The sequence below is a fragment of the Taeniopygia guttata genome, chromosome 3 (genome assembly GCF_048771995.1).
Source record: "Taeniopygia guttata chromosome 3, bTaeGut7.mat, whole genome shotgun sequence".
Classification (NCBI taxonomy): Eukaryota; Metazoa; Chordata; class Aves; order Passeriformes; family Estrildidae; genus Taeniopygia; species Taeniopygia guttata.
In genome coordinates, this window is record NC_133027.1 from 3,610,446 (window position 1) to 3,636,132 (window position 25,687).

At 45.8% G+C, this 25,687-nt stretch overlaps 1 protein-coding gene across 2 annotated transcripts in view; it reads left to right on the top strand.

Moving 5' to 3' along the window:
• The window catches only part of BLK (BLK proto-oncogene, Src family tyrosine kinase), a 45,069-nt gene that overhangs the window by 13,637 nt on the left and 5,745 nt on the right, over positions 1-25,687 (top strand). For both annotated transcript variants that reach the window (XM_030269889.4, XM_030269890.4), the window contains exons 2-10: positions 4,293-4,395; positions 6,716-6,764; positions 12,962-13,055; positions 14,051-14,149; positions 15,197-15,300; positions 21,179-21,328; positions 21,962-22,114; positions 22,987-23,166; positions 23,694-23,770. In XM_030269889.4, coding sequence (XP_030125749.4) covers positions 4,294-4,395; positions 6,716-6,764; positions 12,962-13,055; positions 14,051-14,149; positions 15,197-15,300; positions 21,179-21,328; positions 21,962-22,114; positions 22,987-23,166; positions 23,694-23,770 — 1,008 coding nt within the window. In that variant the 5' untranslated portion in view covers position 4,293. The remainder of the gene's footprint in view (positions 1-4,292; positions 4,396-6,715; positions 6,765-12,961; positions 13,056-14,050; positions 14,150-15,196; positions 15,301-21,178; positions 21,329-21,961; positions 22,115-22,986; positions 23,167-23,693; positions 23,771-25,687) is intronic.

Consider the following 25,687-nt stretch of genomic DNA (forward strand, 5'->3'; position numbering starts at 1 on the left):
AGGGACCTTAAAGATCATCTCAATCCACCCCCTGCCATGGGCAGGGACACCTTCCACTACCCCAGATTGCTCCAAGCCCTGTCCAGCCTCACCTTGGACACTTCCAGGGATCCAGGGGCAGCCACAGCTTCTCTGGGCACCCTGAGCAAGGGCCTCCCCACCCTCACAGGAAAGAATTTCTTCTGTGTGTCAGACTTAAATTTCCCCTCTTTCAGTTTAAACTCTGTACTGCTTGTCCTATTACTCCATTCCTGATGAAGAGGGATATGGAAAAGCTTTGTGTTGCCTTAAAACTTTTTTGTTCTGCTTGCTCTGCTTTGATTTTTGGTCACTTTAAAAATAACTTGTTTTGGAGGCTTGAAGAAAAAAAACTTCCCCTCCTCTTAGTTATTAAATAAAACCAACATTTTTAGATGTCAAATACTATAAATTCACAAAAGAAAATTTCCATAGTTTCATGAGTTATTGTGCTCTCTCCAGCACTCCTTTCCACTGGAAAAAAAAGTAAAAACAGGGTGGGAGAACTACTCTAAGTGGCTTTTCTCATTTGTTTTTTCTTGTGAAGGTAATTTTTAAAAGCATTAATCAGAAGCAAAACACATGGTCATGACCTACGCTCAACTCAGCCGCCTTTTTTTTTTGAAAATAAAATTAATTTTTAACGATCGAAGGTTCCACCAGCTGTGACATGGGAACCAGCAGCTCGCTGTATCCAGCAACATTTGTCTGCAGGACTATTTTGGGGTTTGTAAAACACCTGCTGGCCCAAAGGATGGTGGTGTTGGCTGCCAAAGGTGTCGGAGGCAACTGGGAGAGTTGGGACTGGTGGATTTTGTAGGGACTGTGAATCTCCAGAGCTGTTCAAGCCCCTTCTGTGCATGGGTGGGAACGAGTGACCTTTGTGGGAGGCTTGACTCGAGGTGGGCTGTGTTGTTCCCCTCTCTGAGCTGCTTTTGCACGGCTGTGTCTCCGACACGTGCATGGGGACAAAGCTGAGCCTGTGCAAGGCTGCAGAGAGGTGTTCCCAGTCTCAGCAGGGTGCAGGAATGGCTGCAATATCCCTATGGGATGGCCCCAAGCCCCTGGTTGGACTTGCTGAGGTTGATGTTCCTCCAGGCCTTTCCCATTTTGTCCCACCAGTACCACCACTGGGTACCAGAGTAGTTGAAGGAAGATTCTTGGCCCAGTGGGAGAAGCAGGACACAGTCATGCTGTGGATGATTGTGATTAGATTTATAGATAATACAATAAATATTGCCAATGAATATCAAAATAATACCTCCATCATCTATTGCAATGGTTATAGTATCACCAGGTTGTAGTTTCTCCTGTTGAGTCATGAGAACTCCTCGCTTTCTAAACTGCTTAAAGAACTCTAAGTGTGGCTCACTCCACTTAGTCTCAGACTTGGTCAACAGATTATGAACTAAAGTATTACAATGTAAGCAAGTTCAGCTTGGAATGTACAGATTTTGAGTCTTTAGCCCTGCAGAATTCACAAAGCACCTATGGAACTACTTTAGGATTTATCTCTGTATTTGACCAGAACTGAGAGCTTTTGCTCACCCACCCAAAAGTTCCCCATCTTTGGGCTGGATGTCCTGCAGGTGTCCTTGCCAGGGTGAAGACCCATTCAGAAGCTGCCTTCCATCTCTTGGAAGATCAGGTAGTCCAGAGGGTCCAGTCTCCAACAGCATTTTCTACCCTTTTGCAGGCCCCCAAATCATTGCAAAATAATAATAATAATAATAATAATAATAATAATAATAATAATAATAATAATAATAATAATAATAATAATAATATTTAAAATGTATTCCGTTAATTATGTGAGCACCTGGTGTTCTTATGATTGGACGAATTACATTGCCTGACACAGAGCGGAAGGGGAGAGGGAGGATGTGTGTGGGAGGATATATTTGATGGCCAAAATATCTTTCGTTGCCATCACGCATTGAGAGCAACTGAAAACCCCAGAAGAAGCATCCCTGATCCTGTAGATGATCTGTCAATCCTCCCATAAGTTCATCCTTGTGACACAACTGGCAGTCAAAGCAAATTGCTGACTCGTGCTGTATCTCACATTCCCTAAATCTGCCAAAAGTATGGCAGTTGCATGAATTATCTCTCATTTGAGAGCAGAGTATATCAAAGATCCCAGGATTTTCCAATGAGACTGTAATAAGGACGACAAATCAATGCCAAACCTGTGGGTGGATTTTCTGTCTTTCACAGTTGGTTATGAGTGATAGCTGAAACGTATCCATCATCCAGCCTTGACTTTAAATGATACCTTGCTCTTCCCTGCTGCTGAAAAAAAAAAAAAAGAAAAAAAAGAAGACAAAAAAAAGGAAAAAGAAAAAAGAAAATTCAAGCCACTCTCATGGCAAAAAACTCATGATCCAGAATCTGAAATCCTGGCACAAAGTTGTGAGTGGAAAAGTAGGAAAAGCTCCCCTAAGAAATCATGTGCCATTGCACCACCAGATCTGCTAAGCAGAGCAAGCTCTGGGTAGAACCTGGAGGCTGCCAAATAAAAATGAAATTGCTGCAGGAGCTACTCTGGTTGATTTAATAGGTGAAACTCCCCCTCTGACTGTGCTGTCAGTGCCTGGAGTGGAGCTGAGGCCTGGGACAGATGGATGGGCCATCTGTACACCCAGGTCAAAGGAAATCTCAGAGACTAAAAAGTTTTGGATGAGGGGAAAGTGTATCAGGCTATCCTGAAATATTTCACCAATTCCTTCTATTTTGCACACCTTATCTGTAATAATAAAAATAAAGCAGAAGGGAGAAGACATTTTAAAAAAGAAAAAGCTTAAAATATTGTGGTGGCTTCATTAGAAACCTTATTTTAGGATCCCAGATTTTGAAATATTAGATCTGTGCTAGAAAGCAAATAAAAAAAAAAAAAAAAGTTGCTTTTACTGGAATACTTTTCCCTGTGAGTCTGGCTTGCTGGGAGCTTTTCTGAACATGCTGGTTGGAATCTGACTACCAAGAGACAGTGCCAGACTGACATTTGGGGAGTGTCCCTGGACCTGAGGTCCCTGATCCTCCATGATTACTGCAGACCTTGAGGTATTTTGGCAGGAATAGGAGTCGCTGTATCTCTGCACAGCTAAGAATATTCAGGGTTTAATTTTTGGGGGGGTTTTGGGCATGCAGCCCACACCTTCCAAAGCCTTTGGTTCAAAGCAGGGGAGGGACAGACTTTGGCACTGGATGTTGCACTTCAGCAATGTTGACTTTGTCTGCTCCTTCATTTTTGAGGCTCCAAGAAGAGTTTGGCCATTTTGGCTACCCAGACCCATTATTATCCTCGAATTCCAGACCAGAGCTGAAATTACATTTCTAGGATGAAAGTCAAACAGTCCTCATGCCCAAGTTTGGAAACCTTAATGCAGACCAGATGATGATCCATGGAAAAGGTTTGATTCCTTTGTGTCTAGTGATCCTTGGGGTGTCCAGGAGGTCTGAGTGGTCTGTAGGATAGAGGGAAACCTAACCCAAGATATCTGGGAGAACCACACCTTGTGAGGACCCAGAGCACATCAAAAAGTACCAGAGTACTGCAGGTGGATGAGACAAGCCCTCAACCCACACTTTACAGGCAGGATAGGTGCAGGCTGCACCACATTCTTTAAACTTCTTACAGTATTCCAAAAGGCCAGAGAGGTCCTGTGGCTTCCTGGACAAACCAAGTGTGAGTCTGTGCTGCTGAAACGTGAGGAACAGCGGGACTGGTTCCGTGCACGGCATGGCCACATCTGCGTGCTGGCCCTGCTGCGTGGGAGGACAGGAGCTGCAGGAAGCCCTGAGCTGCCTGAGGTGACTTGTTCTCTGGCCAGGGACTGTGTGACCCTCCTGAAGCCCTGGTGCAGCTGAACAGCTCAGCAAAGGGCTGTAGATAAATCCATCTTCATCCCTCTGGCATCACCCAGCTCTGGAGCAAGTTCGATATCAGATGGGGATCTCTGAGTTGGAGAGGGGTCCTATCCAAAGCAGTCATTTGAGCCTCTTTTTCTTGTCTTTTTGGTGACTTAGAGTGCCTGTCTGAACCTCATTTGCGAAGTGTGAAACACCAGAGTCATGTGAGAACAGAAATCATGGAGTTCTCTACAGAGGACTGTAGACAGGATGGTTTTCAACTCCTCTCTTCACTGTCCCATCATCCTGCATTCTGATTTTCTCCAGCTTATTCTTCATGAATTCAAAGACTTTGCCCCTCAGTGCCTGCACCTTTCCCCAAAACCAGTCTCATTAAAAACAATTTCTGCTCTTCCTTCCAGGATGGGGTTGTTTGGCAGCAAAACCCAGCTGATGCCCAATGAGAAACACACTTCTGGAGGCAACCCAAAAACCAAGGGCAAACCTCCTCCTGCCCCACCCAAGGTAAGCCTGTGGTTTTGTGTCCTTTTGGGATCCTCCTCACAGATCAGTTGATATCTGGAGTTATGCAGGCAATATTTAGAATCACAGAATCACAGAATTATTTGGGTTGGAAAGAACCTGAAAGCTCATCCTGTTCCACCCCCTGCCATGGGCAGGGACAGCTTCCACTATCCCAGGTTGCTCCAAGGTCCATCTCCAGCCTGGCCTTGGACACTTCCAGGGATGGGGCAGCCACAGCTTCTCTGGGAAACCTGGTCCTCCCAGCTGATCCCTTTTGGACAGGGGTGGGAAGGGCTCTGAGGAAGCTCTGTATATTTAAAACCCCTAAAATACCATGTATTGAAATATCTTCTCATCAGTACTTTGAAACCCAGGCTGATGTTGCTGACTTGCAAGATGGGTCAGATTCAAACTAAAACTCAAAGCTGCAAACCACAATGGAAACTTCACCACTGTGAGTCCTCAGCGGGTTCAGTAAAGAGGGTCAGCAGCCAATCTGTGTTGGGGTGAGCTGAGAATCAGAAATTCTGGGCATCTGCTGCCCCCTTTGCATTCCCTCAGCCTCTGCTGGCATGGACACAGAGCAGGAAGGAACTGGGGAAGGATTTAGGAGACCTCAAATGACAAACTTCTCGTTTAAACTTTTTAAGTCACTTCACCTCTCTTGCTGTCCAAAGGACATGAAGTTGTTTTGTCTTTCCTTGCCCCTGCCAGCACTGCAGCCAGCAGCCAGCACAAGAGAAACTCGAGGTGCAACTCTCATGTGAAGACCATCCTGAGCCCTGGGAGAAGGGAGGAATTACAAATCAATGCTTTTTATAGCAGCTGGACATGTTTTTCACTCCTTTACTTTCATTTCTGAGTTCTCCCACGGCTATTCAGTCCATTTTTCATGACAGCAGATGTCAGATTGACCAAGAAGATGTTATTTTCCTAAATTTCATTCTCTCCAGCTCACTGGAGAGGAGCCACCATCAGTATAAATACAGTATCACTGACCATCTTCTGCCATTCATTATTCTTTTGCCACTGGCATTCGGCTCTCACTTGTCAGGGGAAATCCAAATTTCTTCCACTTAAATGAGAAATGGCAGCAGATGAACAGGCTCTCCCACCCCACACTGCTGCTAAGCTGGGGTCAAAGGGTGGTGCATGCTGAAAACACGAGGTGTTTTTAGTTCTGTGTCTGTCTTTCACCACTTTCGCACATGTATAAAAATACCCGATGCGGTCAAACACCCACCATAGGCACTGCAAGGTGGGTGAAGGCCATTTTCAAACTGTTATCCACCAAAACAAGCTGGTTCCATCCCAGCTCACTTGGAATGATCTATGGACAATTTGCCAGTTCCAGCAGCAGGGCCAAACCAAACCAGGAACAAAGTAAACAGATTTTAAAATTGCGCCCAGATGAGTTGCAGTAACCTATTGCTATTTGATTTCACAATCTACAATTTCCTCCTGAGGACAGTGGAGGGGCAGCTGCAAACTCTGCTCTCTGTGACCAGTGACAGGACCCAAGGGAACAGCTGGAGCTGTGTCAGAGGAGATTTAGTCTGGATATTGGGAAAAGGTTCTTCCCCCAGAGGTGTCAGGCACTGAGTAGGCTCCCCAGGGAATGGACACAGCCTGAAGGTTGCCAGAGCTCCAGGAGCATTTGGACAATGCTCTGAGGCACAGGGTAGGATGGTTGGGGTGTCTGTGCAGGGCCCAGAGCTGGATCAATGAACTTTGTGGTCCTCTTCCATCTCAGGAATCATAGAATCATTGGGTCATAGAATATCCTGAGTGGATATCCACAAAGACCATTGAATATACTATGATCTCTACAGTTCTCTGATTAATAAGCTGTTACAGTCACTGCCTCTGCTTTTTTAATGTAATCTTGAGCAAAGGGTATCATATACCCACGATCCTTGGGACAATTATGGCAGACAATATCTCTGGCTTTCTGCTTCAAACAATTCTGCAATTGCCATTTCTCGGTTGGACCATTCATTTTCATCCCTCACTGATCCTAAATCTGGCATCAGTGGACAGGGCTTGGATAGAGCAGGCTCCAAATGAGGGGGCAGCAGATTTCTGCTTTAACTCAGAGGGAAGCCAAGGCTTATTCCAGCTTTCTGTGAAGACAGCTATGAGCACCTCATAATGTGTGCAAAATGTGCTAAAGCCATCACATCTGTGGAGCCAGGCACAGGGGCTGCTGACTGACTGCAGTGGTCTCTGGACCAGACTCCCACTCGTCTGTGAAGCTGAAATCAGTTCTTCCTGAAACACAGCAAAGTGATAATTATCTCCTTTTTCCTTTCTATCGCAGGGGAGACTAGTTATCAACAGCCCTCATCTAAACCAAGCCTCTGCACAAGGTAAGGTTCTGTTTTCATTGCTTCCCTGCGGGTTTTGCAGGGTGGTGGTCCCCAGATGTCAGGGTTTGAGGACGAGCCATCATGTCACAGGCGTGTGGTTTCTGTATTTGCAGCCGTGCCAGGCAAGGAGTTTATCAGAGTGGTTCAGAAAACTCAGTTTACATCACCAAGTCCTTGCCGCTGCCAATTTTCCCCTGCTCATCAAAGAAACCCGGTGGGAAAAGCACTCCCTCCTCTCCTTTGGAACCGGGTCACTTCCAATCCTGTGATTCCATCATTGGTGGAGCAAAGGGAGATCTGAGCCTGGAGCAGTGTGAGATTTCTCTGCCCTGTCTGCAGTGTGACAAGTCATGGATGCTTTATCCAGCCAGCTGAAAATTTCAGAGGAAATAGCAGGCATCAGAGAGGCTACAAAGAGAAGGAGAAGAAAGGAAAGAGCACAAAATAAGGATACACAGAGCCCCTGCCTGGAGACGGGCTGTTGGCTTCATCCACCTCTGCAATTATCTGTGGGTCACAGATGGTGTTTGGAGATTATTGTCTTGTAGCAGGGAGCCCTCAGCTCCCTCTGCCCAGCCTCCAGCAGCAGCTCATGTGCATTTCTGTCAAAGAAATTCTGCAGATTAAGGACAGAGAAAGATAATTAGAAGAGGGGGGGGAAATAGAGGAAGCTTGGAAGAGGGCAGTTAGTTCTTCACACATGAAAGTTCTTCACGTAGATGAAAAGGCAGGAGTAGGGGAGATGGTGCGAGGGAAGAGAAGAGGGGGATGGTGAATAAATGGGATGGGTGGAATGACAGTGGCAAGTCTTCTTAGGTCTTATGGATGGTGAGGGAGGGTCCTACCATGGGCCAAGCACAGGAGCTCCTGCAACATCAAAATATTCTTCAAATTTAGCTTTTGTTATGGAGATCAAATTTGTGGGAGGTGAATATCTTCAACCATGTATCTGGGGTGTGTTTTCATGGAAAAGCCATTTTTCCAGGATCGCTATTTTCTTTTGCAGAGTTGTTTTAATGGCACATTTCCAAGTGGCCGTGCTCTCCCACCTCCCCAGCTGAGCAGGGACTGACAGTTTGTCACAATTTTATCACAGAGTTTTTATCACTGGGTTTTTATCACAGGATTTTTATCACAAGGTTTTTTCCACTCTGGTCAGAGTCACAGCAGAAATTGTCATCAAGAAGGCAGATTTTACTTCTCCTTCATGCCCAAAGGCAGAAGTTGAAAGATGCTAAAAAATGGATTAAGTATAATATTAGCCATTTTCAGCTCTCAAAACTAATTTTGTTCATTAGATTCAGTTCCAGTTCTGGAGGAATATTCACACTGATAGTCTGGAAAACTTCCTATTTTTCTCTGCCAGTGTCTGAGTTTCCTGAAATGATGGTACATTTGACTGTGCACTGTGTGGCAAAAAAGGCTGATAAGAACCAAGCAAGATATTTGAGATACCAGAGATCTTCTCCTAAGTGACAGTAATTCAAGTGAATCAAAAGCGAAAGCACAAAATCCAGGCAATCACATCACATTAAAAAAATAAAGTCAAAGAGATGATTTAAATCCTATGGGAGCACTTTAAATTCAATCAGGGAAAATTATTGCCTATGGAAGTATGGTATATAATGTAAAATCAACCCTTTCTTTTCCTGTTTTTTTAATTATTTTTTTTTTTTTTGCTCTCCTTGTGTTTTGAAATGTTTTTCTTTGTTTCTTCTGATCTGGAGTTGTTGAAATTGTCTCACACTTTCCACCTTTCACACCTCTGTCTCAGAAATCATTAATTAGCTTATTTTTAACAAAAACTTTACTCCTTCTGACATAATTTATCCTCATGGAAGTGACACAAAGGCAGGCAACGGGTGCAGAACTCTGGATCCAATGTGGCACATGTGGCATCACCAATCCATTTTTCACTTTGGGCAGTTCTTCCATGGTGTGTCTCCCATTCATTTTAACACCATTCCCTGAGCAATCACAAAGGTTTTAAGGCTGGTTTTAAGTCTCTGTGGAGCCAAACTTTTAGTTCTGAGTCCCCAGAGCCCCCAGCACTGCAAAATCCTGGCCCATGGTGGGCCGCAAATCCAAGAGTCCCACAGCAGAGCTGCTGTTTGCTTGCATTGGATGGATAAGACATAGAAAATAGGTGGAATAACCCCTGCCCTTGCCTTGCCAGCTGCTCACAGTTGGTTTTAAATCCCAGTGATGGAAAGAACTGGTGGGTTTGGGTGCTTGTCCTCAGGCATTTTAATAACCTGCATCAGCATGAAGAGTCAAAGTCTCTGTGAGGTCATTTCTTCTGGTGAGGAACCACGACTTCCTCCACCTCTTTACTTGCTTCTTGCTGACCAAAATATGAACAGGAATGAGTTTCAGGGTGTGGAAAGTCAGCATGCTCTGGAACTTGAGGTCTTCTGCAGCATCTCAAAGTTAAGGCCGAAATTCTTGGTTGTTTTTGTTGTTCTTACTTGAATGTGGTTTTGTGTTTGAAAGGAATCCTGTCAGAAACGCGAGTTTGAGCTGAAGTGGGAAAAGGAAGGGTTGTTTCTACTGAAAAGGTTGAGTTTTCAGTGAAGGATTTAAAAACTTCTAATCAGAAATGTTTGCCTTGATCTGGAGCACGTCTGAGGAGAAGAGGCTGAGGGAACTGGGGGGCTCAGCCTGGAGAAAAGGAGACTCATGGGGACTTTCAGCCTGAACACAAATTGTAGCCAGGTAGGGGTTGGGCTCTTCTCCCTGGCAAAAAGTGAAAGGATGAGAGGAAATGGCTTTAAATTGCCCCAGGGAAGGGTTAAATTGGGTACTAGGAAAAAAATTTCACAAAAAGCATTTCCAGTCTTCAGCTCAGGCTGCCCAGGCAATGGAATCACCATCCCCAGAGTGATTTAAAAGCTACGGGAATGTGGCACTTGGGGACATGGTTTAGGGATTGCCTTGGCAGTGCTGGGTTAAATGGTTGGACTTGATGACTTCAGAGGTCTTTTTCAAGTTTAGGATTCAGTGATTCTAACCAGCCCATGCCAGGCTGAAACAGAAAGCTGACCCCATTCCCAGCAGCTGTAACCCATAGCTCAGTGCACCCAGCTGGCCAACGTGATCTGCACATTGTCACTCACATCATGACCATCCTAAAATGGCTCTAAACCAATGGATGATCCTCTGGGACACCCTGGCACAGTCTCAGCCCTGCTTTGTGGCCATAAGGTGCTTGCAAAGACCTTCCATTCAGGACAAGCCAGCGGTGGGAGGACTGGTGGAATCGTTCCTATTGAGCCACCAAACTGGCACTCAGCCTCTGCAAACCCTGCTGGTATCAGACTTTCCTGACAGCAGCTCTGAGCCAGGATGTGTTTGGCTCCCAACCAAAGTCTAGGGCTGGCAGCTTTATCTGAGAGCTCCTCACAGCCCCGACGAGCCTCCCGTGGCCTGAGTGGATCAAACTGGCCGAGGCACTGTAATCCATGTGTTTCTCATGGGATGATGGAGTCAGGGACAGGAAGAGCCCCTTTCATTATGTAATGGCAACTCCTGCTAGCTCGGGCAGAGAGAGCTTTTCTTCTGGCTCACTTCAGTGTGCAGTGTTTGGAGTGCCTCTTTTGGGATAAGAGGTGATTACGTATTTTTTCAGCACACAAACCCTTTTTGTCCTTGCTGTAGTCTCTCTTTTTAATTTCATTTATTTTCACTTATGTCAGTCGCTTCGAGATCAAAACTCCATTTTCATTTTCTGGGCTACACAGCCATTCTGGGCTTGAAGATATTTACACACTTGCTCCTATTTTTCTGAGCAGGAGTGTGATCACTGCATTTTTTCCCTTTCAAGAGGACCAGGAGGGTGTGTATGTGGACACCTCGCAGGAGGCACCAAACCCTTTCATGTCTGAGCAGACGTGTGATAACAACTTTCTCAAGGAGGCAGACAGAGTTTGGGTGCATTGCTAATTCGAGCTGCCTCAAGGGGAAGCCCCCAACCGTGCCAGCTATTTTCAGACTTCAAAGCATTCTCCCTTGTCACTGATCATCCTTTTCCCATCCTGGGAGAGAGGCTGGGCTGGAACCTCTCATGGATCTCCGATTTCCTTCTCAAAAGCCTGAAGGGAGCTTGCTCAGGGCTCTGCTTTCCAAAGCTGCCTTTCCTCCCACACTGACCCTTTCTCCTCCCTAACAAATTGCCATTGGAGCAGCAGCCAGCCTTGCACAGGCACAAACCCCAAGTCGCCCCAGAGACACGGTTATCTTGCTGTGACAAAGGGCCAGGCTGGCTCTCTTGCTGGTGGCATTATTTGAAAAGGTCACCCAAAGACAGTGGCTTGACAGGCTGTTTTGAAAAATGCTAATAATAGGCTGTCCATCGGTCTCAGTGCATTAATTAGGCTGAGCACAAGCTGAAGCCTTCCTGCGGCACAGTTCCCATTCTTTTTCTTTTTCTTTTTCTTTTTCTTTTTCTTTTTCTTTTTCTTTTTCTTTTTCTTTTTCTTTTTCTTTTTCTTTTTCTTTTTCTTTTTCTTTTTCTTTTTCTTTTTCTTTTTCTTTTTCTTTTTCTTTTTCTTTTTCTTTTTCTTTTTCTTTCTCTTTCTCTTTCTCTTTTTCTTTTTCTTTTTCTTTTTCTTTTTCTTTTTCTTTCTCTTTCTCTTTTTCTTTTTCTTTTTCTTTTTCTTTTTCTTTTTCTTTTTCTTTTTCTTTTTCTTTTTCTTTTTCTTTTTCTTTTTCTTTTTCTTTTTCTTTTTCTTTTTCTTTTTCTTTTTCTTTTTCTTTTTCTTTTTCTTTTTCTTTCTTTTTTTTTCTTTTTTCTTTTCTTTTTCCTTTTCTTTTTTCTTTTTCCTTTTCTTTTTCTATTTCTTTTTCATTTTCTTTCTCTTTCTCTTTCTCTTTTTCTTTCTCTTTTTCTTTTTCTCTTTTCCTTTTTTCAATTTTAATTTTAATTTTAATTTTAATTTTAATTTTAATTTTAATTTTAATTTTAATTTTAATTTTAATTTTAATTTTAATTTTAATTTTAATTTTAATTTACTTTAATTTTTATTCTTTTTTTCTTTTTCTCCTTCTCCTTCTTTCCCTCCTTCTCCTTTCTTTTTCTTTTTTACCAGTGTTCGTGTTTGATTTTTGTGATCCTGAGCATGTGCTGATTCTTTTTATAAATTTTGATTTGCCCCAGAATAGCTGTTCTTTTCTGCTTCAGCAGCTCCGAGTGTGCAAGGCACAGGGGAGAGGTTGCAGCGCTTCCCCGGGAGCAGCCCCGGCACCTCCGGGGTTTGCAAAGAGAGATTCAGCTCCAGTCCACAGGGATCACCCTGGGCTGTGTCAGAGCATCGTGGCACACGGACAGGGCTCAGAAAAAGGAGAGAGGAGGACTTTGTACATGGGCAGAAAGCGGCAGGACAAGGGACAGCAGATTTAAACTGGCACAGCACAAGTTTGGGATAGATGTGAGGAAGGAATTGTTCGCTGTGAGGGTGGGGAGGCCCTGGCACAGGGTGCCCAGAGAAGCTGTGGCTGCCCCTGGATCCCTGGAAGTGTCTGAGGTCAGGTTGGACAGGGCTTGGAGCAGCCTGGGGTAGTGGAAATTGTCTCTGCACATGGCAGGGGGTGGAATGAGATGATCTTTAAGGTCCCTTCCAACCCAAACCATTCTGTGATTCATTCACTGCAAGGAAAAGTTTTCAAGAGGGGGAGATGACAAGACAACAGACGAGCCCACAGACCATGAGCTCAGGGAGAGCTAATCCTAGAAACAGCCTCAAATAACAGAAACTGCAATGATTTTATACTTTTTTCAATCAAAAACCTCCACAGAATTTTGAGTCAAGTTCCGCAGCCACCATGGGAAATGTTGCAGTTTTCATTTACCACTGTGTAAAACTCAAGCTCAACTCTGACATAAAGGGTTATTTATGACCCTTCTAATTCCACACATACCCCTTTTTCTTTTTGACACCGAGTTTTGTGGGTGGGGGGGAGGGGAGCTTGTGCAGTGTTTTAAAAATATGTACACAGGAAATGCTTTGTTGAATCAGTGTTAATCCCTGAGCAGAGGTTGTGGTCAACAGGAAAGCTGGGTTGGTGGAAAGGATGGATTTGGAGGTGGGAGGATGATAGGACCCTGTGCTTTGGGGCTGAAATGCCCCACCATGCACCTAGCTATGCATCAAGCCACTCAAGGAAGAGTCTGGATTCAAGTGAGTTAATTCTTCTTTCAGATCACTTGTTTGTGATTGCACTGTATGATTTTCCTGCCTCAAATGACCGTGACCTGGAGCTGGTCAAAGGAGAGAAACTCCAGGTCCTCTCCAAGTAAGTGACCCAGGAGGAAGTTCAAAGATGAGCCCAGGGAGGCTGGGAAAGGGGGGACCTTGGGGTCAGCCACCACTTTGCAGCTGACTAGAGCTGAGCCTGTGCCTTGGCTTTGCTCCAGAGCATGGCTGTGGGTACCCCCTTCTCTCTGCAGGGTGACACTTCCATGGGTCACTGATACTCTGGGGCTGGGTACTGTCCCTGCCTGGGTGGTCCTGGGACCCTCTTTGCTGTCAGTGCCTGTGGGTGCAGAAGTAGCATTTAAATAACAACAACAACAACAAAACAACAAGAAAAAACAGTTCCTGTCCTGTGTTTGTGCTGATTCTGCTTCTGCAAAGGATGTGGGTTGGGTGTAGTCAGAGGAAAGGACAGAACTGAGCCAGACACTTGAGAGGTTTCATTTCAACTTCTCAAACTCACCATAGAAGAGGCCCAGGGCAGAGGTGAGCTTGGGGCCCTCAGACCTTGGAGGTTTGCTCCATCCTTGACTGCTGGAGGTTTGAGGTGGCCTCCAGAGGTGACATTTCTCACCCAGATGCCATGGGCTGGGATATGTGGGACAAGGAGGTGGAGAGCCCCCCGCATGGGGATGGCTTTGGGTCATGGCTGGTGGCTCAGCCAGCAGTGGGACAGCAAGATGGGGTGTCTGGAATACAAAGGAAGGAGCAGAAAGAACCCAAATGCCCTGCTCAGGAGACAAAATAAACCCAGTGACCCTGATCCCCTCCTCTCACTTGAAGTGTGCAGCAAAGGTTTGGGTCTGTGGTTGCTCCACGTTCATGGAAAGAGATTGTCACCTCCACAAGTCCCTGAAACACCAACAGCCACCAACCTGGTTTTGGTCCTTGGGTACCCAGAGGGAGCTGCAGAGTGGATTATGGAATCCTAGTCCCTCTGCAGTGCTCAAACCCCACAATCCACATCTCCACAGCCTCAGCTTGTCACAAAACCTCATCTGGGCACTCACACCTTTTCCTCTGCTCCCTTTGCAGGGAGGGGGACTGGTGGCTGGCAAAGTCCCTCAATAGTGGGAGGAAAGGATACATCCCCAGCAACTTCGTGGCACAAGTGGACAGCTTGGAACAGGAAAAGTAAGTGGGAAAGCTTTTGAGAGGTCAGCATGGATGCTGTGCCCTGGATCTCAGTGAGCTGCAGGAGGAGCTTTGTTGATGGCAGGAAGATGTCACTGCTGGGCTGGATGGCAGGAGGTCTTTCCTCATCCCAAACAATGCTGCTCAAAAGTTCAGGACAAGTTTTTAAGCATCATGGTCCTGTGGAAAGGGAGGATGAGGTTGTTTTGGGGAAAATGGGCAAAAGTTCCTGTTCCATTGATTGTACCCACTGTGGAAAACAAGGATTTGGGGGGGACAACAGAAAGGTTGTGGTGGCAGTGCCAAGGACCATCCTCTGGTCCCACTGGGCCACTTCACCCACACAAATGGCTTCAAACTTCTTCACCTTCCACGAGAGTACCCATATATAAACTGGGAATCTCTGGATGGTGTGCACTGATTCAGGTCTTGGATGTGTCAGGGACTGCAGCTACAATTCAACAAGACAGAAAACTGAGTGCCAGTGCCCAGACCCACAGTTCTGTTTTTCACATGAGCCCAGCTGCAGCCTCCCTGCGAGAAAAACCAAATGAAAGACTGGAATAAAAAAAGTTTATTTTACCTGTAATACAAACAGAAGGAGATTTTTTTTTTTCCATGAGTTATCCTCCTCTATGGCATTCAGTTCTAAATGATCAGTCCTGCTTGCAATCTCTTCTTGGAGGGACCCAACCATCACCGAGTTCAGCAAATATTTAGCAGGGCACAGAAATGTGGCTGAGACACAAAAGCTCTTTGTATCCAAAGCCTGAACTTTGTATGGGATACTGCACACCCCATCTACTCCCCACTCTGTCTGTATTTCCAGGCTGTGAAACAAGCCCAAAGTGACCCAAATCTGGTGTTAATCTATCCAAAACAATCTATTACTGCCACTTTCCAGGAGATAAAAAAAATACTTGCTGATGAAAACAACCCTCAGTTTCACAGTGTAATGATTAAAAAAAAAAAAGCTAACTGGAAAGAATTCCATTTTTTAAAGAGTGTTTCCTTTTCAAGCCATGCTTTTGCGTTTTCTGTCTCCAGGTGGTATTTTAGAACTCTGAGCAGAAAAGATGCTGAACGGCTGCTGTTGTCTTCTGGGAACAAAGTTGGCTCTTTCCTCGTCCGGGAGAGTGAAACCACCAAAGGTGAGATCCGTGGAGCAAAGGTAATTCCTCCTTGTTGTCCAGGCTTGGAAAACCTTCACGAGGGCTCTAGGAGTGAGCTGGGAGTTTGGAGGGCAAAGATTTGCTCATGATCTACAAATTTGTGCAGTTCTGGCTGTGGTAAGAGTGTCTCTTCCACCAGAGTTCATGGTAAAGACATAAGAACACAAGCAGATTTTCCAAAATAGTTTAGGGGTTTTCTTTTCCTTTTCTTCCCAAGGAAATGTCTCTCTCTCTCTTTTTTTTTTTTCTTTTTTTTTTTAAAGATATTTCTACACACTTTAGAAGGAATGTTTCTCCTGTTTGCAACAGAAACTTACAGAGTTTTGAAAAAAGTCATTTTCCCAGGGAAAACAGGTTTTTCCTGATTGTCTGTAGCAAGGGGAATTCATGCAAATCAGAACGTTTGGAAGGAGAGTGACTGGACCAGGATACATGGATTTCATCCACTTTCCTTCCATATGAGCATGGCTGACTTTGGAGAAATGATCCAGTGAGGATGGAAAGGCCAAAGAATTGCTCCCACTCCTCTTGGGCAGTGGATATAGTTATTAACCATAATATAAAACCATGTAATTTCAGTTTCTTTGTTCTGTGATATTAATTAATAGAGTCTGGAAGTTAGTTTAGGTTTTTCCATGGGAATTCCTTATTGTTTCTTTCCTACTTTTTTCTCCTTGTTTCCTCTGGGCCATCATGTGTGTTTACAGCACAGAGGAAATTATGCTCATGATGGTCCTGTGGTTCTGCTCTGAACCAGTTCCATGGAATAGTTCAAGAAAATGTTTCAGTCTTGCTATCATTTTGTTCCTTTCCTTTCAAGTGGATGCAGGAGTCTTTCCTTAACATGTGGGAAAAGGTGCTTTGTGTCTTCCCAACAGAACCAAGGAATTATTTAGGTTGGAAAACCTCTAAGATCATGGTGTCCAATTGCGACTTGTTCAGTAGAGAGTTGGAGCACCCATCTGAAACCATATGGAATCTTCTTTTCCCAAATATTTCCAAAGGCCCAGGCCAAACAGTAAGAGAGGGAACAGTCTGGTTCCCCCATTCTACAGGTGGCTCTTGCCTACTGTAGCATCTCCTTCTTCCTTTCTTGTCTCTTTCTTTCTCCCATTCACAAGGGAGGTCTCCAAAAGCAGCATTTGCTCCTTCCACCATGGAGATGTTCCTTGCACCATTGCCAGAAAATTAAACAGAGGTAAATTTTTAATGCAGGGTGTGGATACAACAGCTGGAATCTCATCCTCCTGCACATTTCTCCCTCAGCCACCAGGCAGTGGGGCTGTGTCAGGCTGCAGCATCCTACTTTGAATTTCTCCCTCTGCCCCATGCCTGGACTCACCTCCACACGTCCCTGCTGAGCTGATGCTAAGCAGGAGGGCTGCTATCCATAAGGATTTGCAGCTTTGAGAATTTTTAGGGAACATTCAGTTCAGGAAACATTTCAGATATTTGTTTCTAAGTATTTCACTTTATAAGTCACTTTTTCTGCTGCATCTCATTTTCTCTGCTACTTTTGTGGTGCTTTTGAAGTGATCAGGCTTGGACTTAGAAACACGTGCTGCTCTTCTGTTTATCCCATTCCCACTCTCCCTTTGTTTGCTGGGATATTTGGAGAGCTGGTGTGTACATTGCACCCAGGAAGGGCAGGGAGCAACACAAAGCAAACACTCGTGTGCTGTGCCTGAAGCTCTGTCCACACATGATCCAGGTCTTTGTGGCATCTCTAGGTGCCACACATGCATGGGATCAGACCTTTCCCTACACTTGTTCAGGACAATTGTCCCCAATTTCTGAAGTGTGGGTGGGTCTTGGTCACACAGGGCTTGAGCAGAGGTGGTGGAGTTCTGAAATCCAAGGAGAAATCACCAGATCCTCTACTCCCTGTCTCTGCTGTCAAGAAGAATGAGGTGTGGGATATTCTGCAGTAGCAGATGTGGGTTCCACTTTATGAAAGCCCCATGTGAGTCCCAAATGCTCAGATGTGTCTCTGCCCTGTGCCTTTTCTGATGTTTAGGATAAAATATGGGTGTTATTCCTTTGAACACCTCATCCTCTGAATCACCCTGTGTGCCCAGCTGCTACCTGAGCACTCTGTGCTTTGGGCTGCCTGAATGACCACGTTTGATCCATCTAAGCCACAGCTCCATCCTCCCTAAAGAGAAAGGGAGAAGACAAAGCCAGGCCATGAAGCTGAATTCCCAAATGTGCCATGAAGCTGAATTCCCTGATGTAAAGCTCCCTGTGGCCCACCAAGAGACATCCAGAGCAACGCCATGGAATTACCCCTGCCCTTAGAGCCCTGCTGTTTTTTCCTGTTTTCTGTCCCCATAATGTGTGTTTTCATTCACTTGTCACATCACCAGCAAAATTTGACTGTCAGGGACAAGCAGTGGGGTGAGTTAAATCCCATTAGTGACTTAGACTGGGAGGTTGTTGCCTCATACTGGGATGTCTCAGGCACACCCCCAGTGATGGGTTCTGCACCCTGACTAGGAGCAGCACCTATTCCCAGCCCATCCTGAGCAGAGTCTTGTTTTCCTCATGGTTTGAGATGCAGAAACTCTGCAAATATTCAGAGCCAACATTTCTCAGAGTCCACAAAGGCACATTCAGCATCCTGGGAAGATGGGGACAGTGTGGGAAGCAGTGAAATCATCGGCAGAGCACTGTCCTTATTGAAGCTGCTGCAAATAAACAAAGTCCCCCTGGAGTAACAATCATTCCAAAGCTGCAGGAGCACATTTCCCCAGCTGTGCTGAGCCACAGGCTCCTGGCTCCCAGCAGGATTCCTGCATCTCTGCTCCTGGCTGGAGGGATCTCACTGAGCTCAGCCTCTGCATCCAGCTCAGCTCCAGCCCTTCCCATTGGGAAGGATTTAAGGGGCTGCTGAGAGCTGTAGGAGCAGGAAATGGGCTAAACACATGTCCCCAGGTGCCACATCTGTGTGGCTTTTAAACCCTTCCAGGGATGGGGACTCCATCACTGCCCTGGGCAGCTGTGCCAGGGCTGGTCAACTTTTTGATGAAGAAATTGTTTTGCCTGCAGAACAGGTGAATGTCCCTTAAGGCTGAGGGGAGACAACTCCTTTTGTCTATCCTGGATATTATCAGAGGGAAATAGGAGTCAATGATTTTCGTTTTCTGCTGTCACTGGGAGCAGGGACCAGGTTGGATGGGGCTTGGAGCAGCCTGGTTTAGTGGAAAGGTGTCTCTGTCCTTGGCAGGAGGAGGAACAAGATGAGTTTTAAGGACCTTTCTAACCCAAACCATTCTGTGATTCTGTGAAGGAAGAATTGAATCATTCCCTTCAGTGCCTTGCCTCTGCACAGCAGCTCCCAGGGGAACAGAAACTGGCCATGGAGGGCAACAGGGAAGTTCCACCTGCAGCAAATTAAACTGTGACTGGGGCTGAGATGCAGTCATTAGCTTAATGACAGGGTAAGAATTAACACTGGCAGCTGAGAGATTGGCCCTATCGCTGTTTGAAAGGTATGGGAGAGTTTAAAGGGTTAGCAGGGCCTGGAAATGGGATCCTGTGGGAAAAGAGTATTTTGGGTGCAACCACACTGGCAAACAGGGCAGGTCTCCTCTTCCCTGCTGACTCTCAGCTCCCAGACACCCTCTTGTAGATGTGTTTGTCATCAATTCCTGAATTTCCTTCTGCAGGATCATTTGGCCTCAGTGCAGCTGCCTTCACACCACGTTTTGCTCCTTCCTTGAGCAGTCCTCACCCTGTAAAAATCCCACACGAACCCTAAACCGTGTCCCAGGCACGCCAAGCACCCTCCTGGTCTTGTGCCACATGAGCCCAACTCTCTTGGGCTGCAGCCTGGCCTGGGCAGTATTTCAGTCTCTTTGAAATTAAAACAACATTATCACCCTAAACAGCAATAATGGAAGTTAATAATAGTTCATTGCAATAATAATAATAATAATAATAATAATAATAATAATAATAATAATAATAATAATAATAATAATAATAGGTGTTGTCATCAATGTCATATTCTTCTTCACAGAATCACAGAATCATTTAGGTTGAAAAAGATAATATCAGATTATCAAGTCCAGTCTTTGGCCTTGATGTTTATTATCATTATTTTGGAACTTAGGGCCACGTGGGTACCACAGTGGAGCCAGCAGAGCCATTTCTTTGCCTTTCCCTCGAGGTTTTATTGCCCCATTGAAGATGTTTCAGGGCTGTTTCTCAGTTGTTAAGCTGCAGGACTGATCAAATCAAAAGGGCTTCTCAATTTGTCTTCTGCCTGACATTTGTGGTGAAGGAAAGAGGATCAGAAGAGCTTCCTCTGATGATAGAGCACCATGTCAAATTTGAGGTACCCTGGCTCTGCATTTAAATCATCAGGTTTTTTTCCATTAATTTTACACCACCAGATCTGGTCTCTGCAGGAAGGGAGTCCCCTCAAAATGATTGCTGGCACTTGGGAAAACTTTAGACTCTTCCAAACTCTGCTTATAAAGATTTATGATCGCTCCAACAGAGCAAATATCCACAGAGGTGGGGTTTTTTTGGTGGTTTTTTTTTTTTTTTGGTTGGTTTTTTTCCCTGCTTTTTATAAATGCAGATGGTTTTCAGGCACAGTGTAGGGAAAACTGCTGGTGCTGGGATGGAGAAGCACCAGCCAGTGAGGATTTTGTGTTAATGAACTTTCCCCTCATATGCAGGATTAGGATTTCAGAGTTGCTGTGGATGGCCCTTCTTCTTTTCATGTTCCTGCACAAACAGATACACACTTTTAAACATGTATAGCCTTGCCTTTTCATTAAAAAACATCCAAAACTGGCCGTTTATCACCCCAGGAGACGTATTAGACTTAGAATAGCCCAGCAGGCTTGTAACAACTCACTCCAGAAATATGATCCAGACATAGGGGGAATAGCCCCACTGCTAAGCTGCATTGAATCACACTGACACGGGCTGGAAGTTCTGCTCTGCAGCAACATCTAGTGATGCTTTTGTGCACTGAAAAACAGCCTTGGTTTAGGTTCTCATGGAGGGAATAGCAGGTTGGAGTGGTGGATGGCTGAGCAGGTCCCTTGAAGGCCAAAAGGGGAAAGATTCCAGCTGGGAGTCTCTAAATCTGATTTAGCCATGGTCACAAGTTCGTGGCTGAACAGCACAATTCTCCTGAACCCACCTTCTGTACACCCCCAGCTGAACCACTGACCTTGGCACAAGGTTTAATAATGTTTGATCCAAAGGAAAAAGGCTTTAAATGGCTTTAGGTTGAAAGAGGGCAGGTTTAGATTGGATGTTAGGGAGAAATTCTTGGCTGTAAGGGTGGGGAGACCCTGGCACAGGTTTCCCAGAGAAACTGTGGCTGCCCATGGAACCCTGGAAGTGTCCAAGGCCAGGTTGGATGGGGCTTGGATCAGCCTGGGATAGTGGAAGCTGTCCCTGCCCATGGCAGGGGGTGGGACTGGATGAAATTTAAGGTTCTTTCCAGCCTAAACCATTCTGATTTCATGATGCTGAGGTTAACAGAGCTCAGGTGGGAATATGGAGCTGTGGAAAGACCATCCTGACCTGGGGAACATCTGACTGCTCTGCCTGGAGAGGTGCTGCTGATCCCCACAGTGCTTCCACAGGGCTGTAGGCCACAGCACAGCCAGGTGTTACTCCAGGAAGCCTGGACTGGATCATTAAGCTTTGATGAACTTTTATCCTTTCCCCTTGCCTTGGAGACAGGAAAGCTGTAAATTCTGGGGGATTTGTCCTAGAAAAGCATCATCCAGGGCTGGTTTGGAGCTGTTGACAGCCATGGAAAGAGGAGGCTGCTGGTCCCTGGCTGGGCTGCAGTTTGTCCTCACAGCTGCTTCTGCTCCTTCTCCAGACGCTTATTCCCTGTCCGTGAGGGACAACAGCTCCGCTCACGGGGACATCATCAAACACTACAGGATCCGCTCCCTGGACGGAGGGGGGTACTACATCTCCCCCAGGATGACTTTCTCCAGCCTGCCAGAGCTCATCCATCATTACAGCCGTGAGTTGTGTGCCTTCCCTCTTGGATTTGTGTCCCTGAAGAGAGTGGGGACAGAGGGAGGACACGCTTGGGAGGCAGCACAGCTGCTCCTCCCGCTCACACGGGGCAGGTGTGAACCTACAACCAGAACCTGGTTTCCATCTTAGGGAATTGCAAGGGTGAGCTCTGCCCCCAGCCCTAAAGTCAGGGAGTGTCTCCCATCAGGAAAGGAAAGAGGTGAATGTTGTCAGGATATGCAGGAGGGATGCATGGGAAGCAGGGTTTGGAATAACTGGACAGGATAATTTGCTCCTCTATTGCTCCCTTTGAGCTTTCCCCTTTGATTGGGACCATTCTGGGTGCCTCGATCCCTGTGGCTGAAACTTTTCATGAAATCATAGAATTATAAATGTTGGAAAAGCCCTCAAAGACCACTAAATCCAACTGCTCCCCCGAACTGCCAAGGCCACCACTAACCCATGTCCCCAAGTGTCACATCCACATGGATTTTAAATCCCTCCAGGGCTGGGCACTCCACCACTTCCCTGTGTGGTTGTGGAGGTTTCCATGGGTTGATTTTTCCGACATGTGGGGTGGAGGAGGAGGTTTTCTCTGCCATCCCACTGAACTGTCCTGTGCTTTGTCCTCATCCAGAGAGAGGGGATGGGCTGTGCCAGCGCCTCACAGCTCCCTGCACATCCCTGGTTCCCCAGAGACCCTGGGCCAAAGACGAGTGGGAGATCCCTCGGGAGGCCCTGAAGCTCGTGAAGAAGCTGGGCAGTGGGCAGTTTGGGGAAGTGTGGATGGGTAAGTGGAAATCCCTCCATTCCAGGGGGAAAAAAGCCTAAAGAGAGGAGATGGAAAGCTTTTTTATTTCCCTAAGGCGAGCCTGTTTCGGGGGTCCTTATGGACAAACACAAATGTATAGGTCACACACAGAAGTAGCTGCAGGATTCCTGGGAAGGACTGGACAGCTCATGTTTGCAGAGATCAGTGGTTGAGCAAGGGTTTCACAGGGGATGGGTGTTGAAGTCACTATTTACTCATCTCTTGGGATATGCACTCATTCTTCCTGGGAATCCTGGGAATGCTGGGCACAACTGTAGTGATGCCAGTGATCCCAAGTCACACCCAGTAGGGTACCTGGGTGACAATTTCCCACTTTTTCTGCCTCTCTGTTCCACTTTTTAGCCCAGATCTCCATCCCCACTGCCTCCTGATGCCCTCCTGCCTACTGCTAATCAGCAGGAGAGGAAGTGGGGGGAGCTCAGCTTCCTTTGCCACCCTCTTTGTGGCTGCTGGTTGCCTTGGAAATGGAGACTGTGGACAGGACCAGGCTGAGTTCATGTGCTGACTGCTCGGTCCTGCCTTTTTGGATGGCATTTAGATGGTTTGAGAGCCCAGCTGGTGGGAGGTCCCAGGGGTTTAGCCCAGAAAGGGTCTGGGAGGGCTGTGTGAGGATGGGCTCACTGCAGGGACGATCCCTGATGCTGCCTCATGGATTGACAGCTGTGACATGAGCGTCCCCTCTCCTCTCACACCTGCTGGCACTGGGATTTACCACATGTTCCTTTATGAGGGATTCAAGCTGTTCCTGTGGTTTTCTGCTCCTTATTACACAACCCCATAGAGCCTGCAGAGAGCCCAAAATTCCTCAAAACACCATAATCTCCCTTCAGGCTACTACAAGAACAACATCAAGGTGGCTGTGAAGACCATGAAGGAGGGCAGCATGGACCCTGACGCCTTCCTGGCAGAGGCAAACCTGATGAAGAAGCTGCAGCACAACAAACTGGTCCGGCTGTACGCCGTGGTCACCAAGCAGCCCATCTACATCGTGACAGAGTACATGGCCAATGGTAAAAACCCTCCTGGAGCTCTGTGCTGGGCTTCTGCAGAGCCACTTTGGTGTTCTGGCCAGTGCAACCATGCAGAATGAGGGTGGACAGGAGGGGTTGTACCAAATCTGCAAGCAAGTGACCCAAAAGTTTGATTCTAATACAGAAAGAGGCTCTGGGTGATGAAAAAATGGTGGGGAAACTCCATTTGAAGGGTATTTAAAGTTCTCCTCTCCACTGTTCTCACTGGAAGTTTGTTTCAGGTTTTTACTCCCTTCATGGTGAAATTGTCCTTTCTTTTGCCCCTCTTGTTTATAAGTTTAAATTATGAATGCCCAGCAGTTTGTAACAGAGCTGTGCAAAACAGAGGGGAATTTGGTCTGTTTGGGAGCTTTCCTAATGGGAGATGCTGCAGTGGACACCCATTCTGGCTCCTCAGATTTCCCTTAGGATGGAGGCAGATTTGTCGTATATATTCAGAGAAGCAGCAGGGAAAACAAAATTATAACTTATTCAGAAGAGTGACAGCAGCCTCTCCTCTCCTGCAGGGTGTTTGCTGGATTTCCTGAAGACAGAAGAAGGGAGCCAACTGAATCTCCCCAAACTCATTGATATCTCTGCTCAGGTCAGTGAACAGTTGGTGGGAAAAGGATCCAAGAGCTTTTATAACTCAGTGAAATTCCTGCAAGTCTTAAGTCAGTCAGAGAAAAGATTTCCTGGAGGAAAACAGCTCCTCCTGGTGTGTTTTCTTAGGGATCCTCCTCATCCTTCTGGTCCATGTGCATATCAGGTCTGTCCTTAGGGCAACCCTCTGACAGCGTAGTGCAGGGCTAGAGATCTGGAGTTTAGGGGTTTTTTGGGCGGTGGTTGGATTTGTTTAGGTCTGATTTTATTTATTTTGCTTTTCTTCCTTGCTGAGCAGGGAAAATTTGATTTTCTTTTTACCAAAAAAGGAGAAAAAGCTCAACAAAGAGACTTCCAATGCAGGAGCAGCAGTCCTGCCATTCTGATGATGAGGCATAAAGGATGTTCTGATCCTCAAATCTGGGAATATTGCTCTTTAGGAAAACAAAATTTTAACCTTTAAGCATCCTCAGGCTGCAAATCTTCATAGCTGTAGCTGCAGCTTAAAATTTTAGTTCAGAAATGCATCTAAACACAAATAGAGCAAAATTAGGGAAACCACATGAAGAATGAGAATGGCTAAATTACTGCACTTTGGTCCTAGACAGCTGCTGACAGAATTTGGCTCATCCAGAGCACAGTTAGGCTAATTAAGAAAGATTGGCAAAAAAAAAAAAAAATACCGTGAAGCATCAGGCTGAATATGGGAATTATCCATAAAATCACTCAGATTCTCTTGTTAAAGTGGACTTGAGGAAACAATGTGCAAAGTTTGCTGGTTCCAGCCCTGATATAGAGCTGCTTTCTAATAAATTAACAACTGGAAAAATCTTAATATTTGAGGGGATGTTTTATGATAGTGAAATACTTTCATTCTTGCTTTAATCAGAATGAAAATATTTAAATGCTTTAAAGCAGTGCCACCTTCTGTCATTTTTACTTTGAACTTTCCATAGGGGTGCAGAGGAACCTCTTTCTGTTCCTTCCCTTTTCACTACTGATAGATTTTCCACATCTGCAGCTTCATCGTTGTCTGTGAGATGTTACAGAGACAAATGCATGCTCCCTGTTTAGGGTATTTGACTTAATTACTTCCCTCCTTCCCTCCTCTCCTGAAATCTCCACTTCCCTCCCTCCATCTTTCATTGTTTCATTCCCTCTCTTGAAAATTACAGGCTGTGGCTTGTGTTAAATTCCTGAGGATAAGGAATTTATTAATTCCATAATTAATTAATTAATTAATTCCTTGTTCCACTTAATCCATATTACAGATCCCTTGGGGTTAGTGGGAGCATTCCCCAGAAATTGGCAAGATGCATTTCTGTGCAGGGCCAGAGCAATCTCTGGGGGACTCAGAGCAAAGATTTTGGTCAATGTTACAGAATTATGGAATCATGGAATGGGTTGGGTTGGAAGGACCTGAAAAATCATCTCATTCCACCCTCCTGCCATGGGCAGGGACACATTCCTCTATCCCAGGTTGCTCCAAGCCCCATCCAGCCTGGCCTTGGACACTGCCAGGGGTGGGGCAGCCACAGCTTCTCTGGGCAAACTGCACCACACAGCAGGACCAGGATAATTGAACACAGACCAAACCCCACACCCCAATCATGCAAAACCCACAGAAATCATCCTCAGCATGGGCTAGGAAGGATTTTACCCATCCCTGAGGTATTGACATCAACTGGCAGAACAACTTTCATCCTTCCCTCTCCCAGCCCAGCACCACCTCCCCAGGGCAGGGACTCAAACATTCCCTGGGTATCTCTGGGAGGAGCAGCAGGAGGAAAGGGCAGTCTATGGAGCTATTTTGCAATCTGCTTATCTATGGTGTTGGGGTGACATCCCAGCTCAACAGGAACCCAATGTTCTCGAGCACAATTTTTTACTCAATGACATTCATGTGAGTTAAAATTAG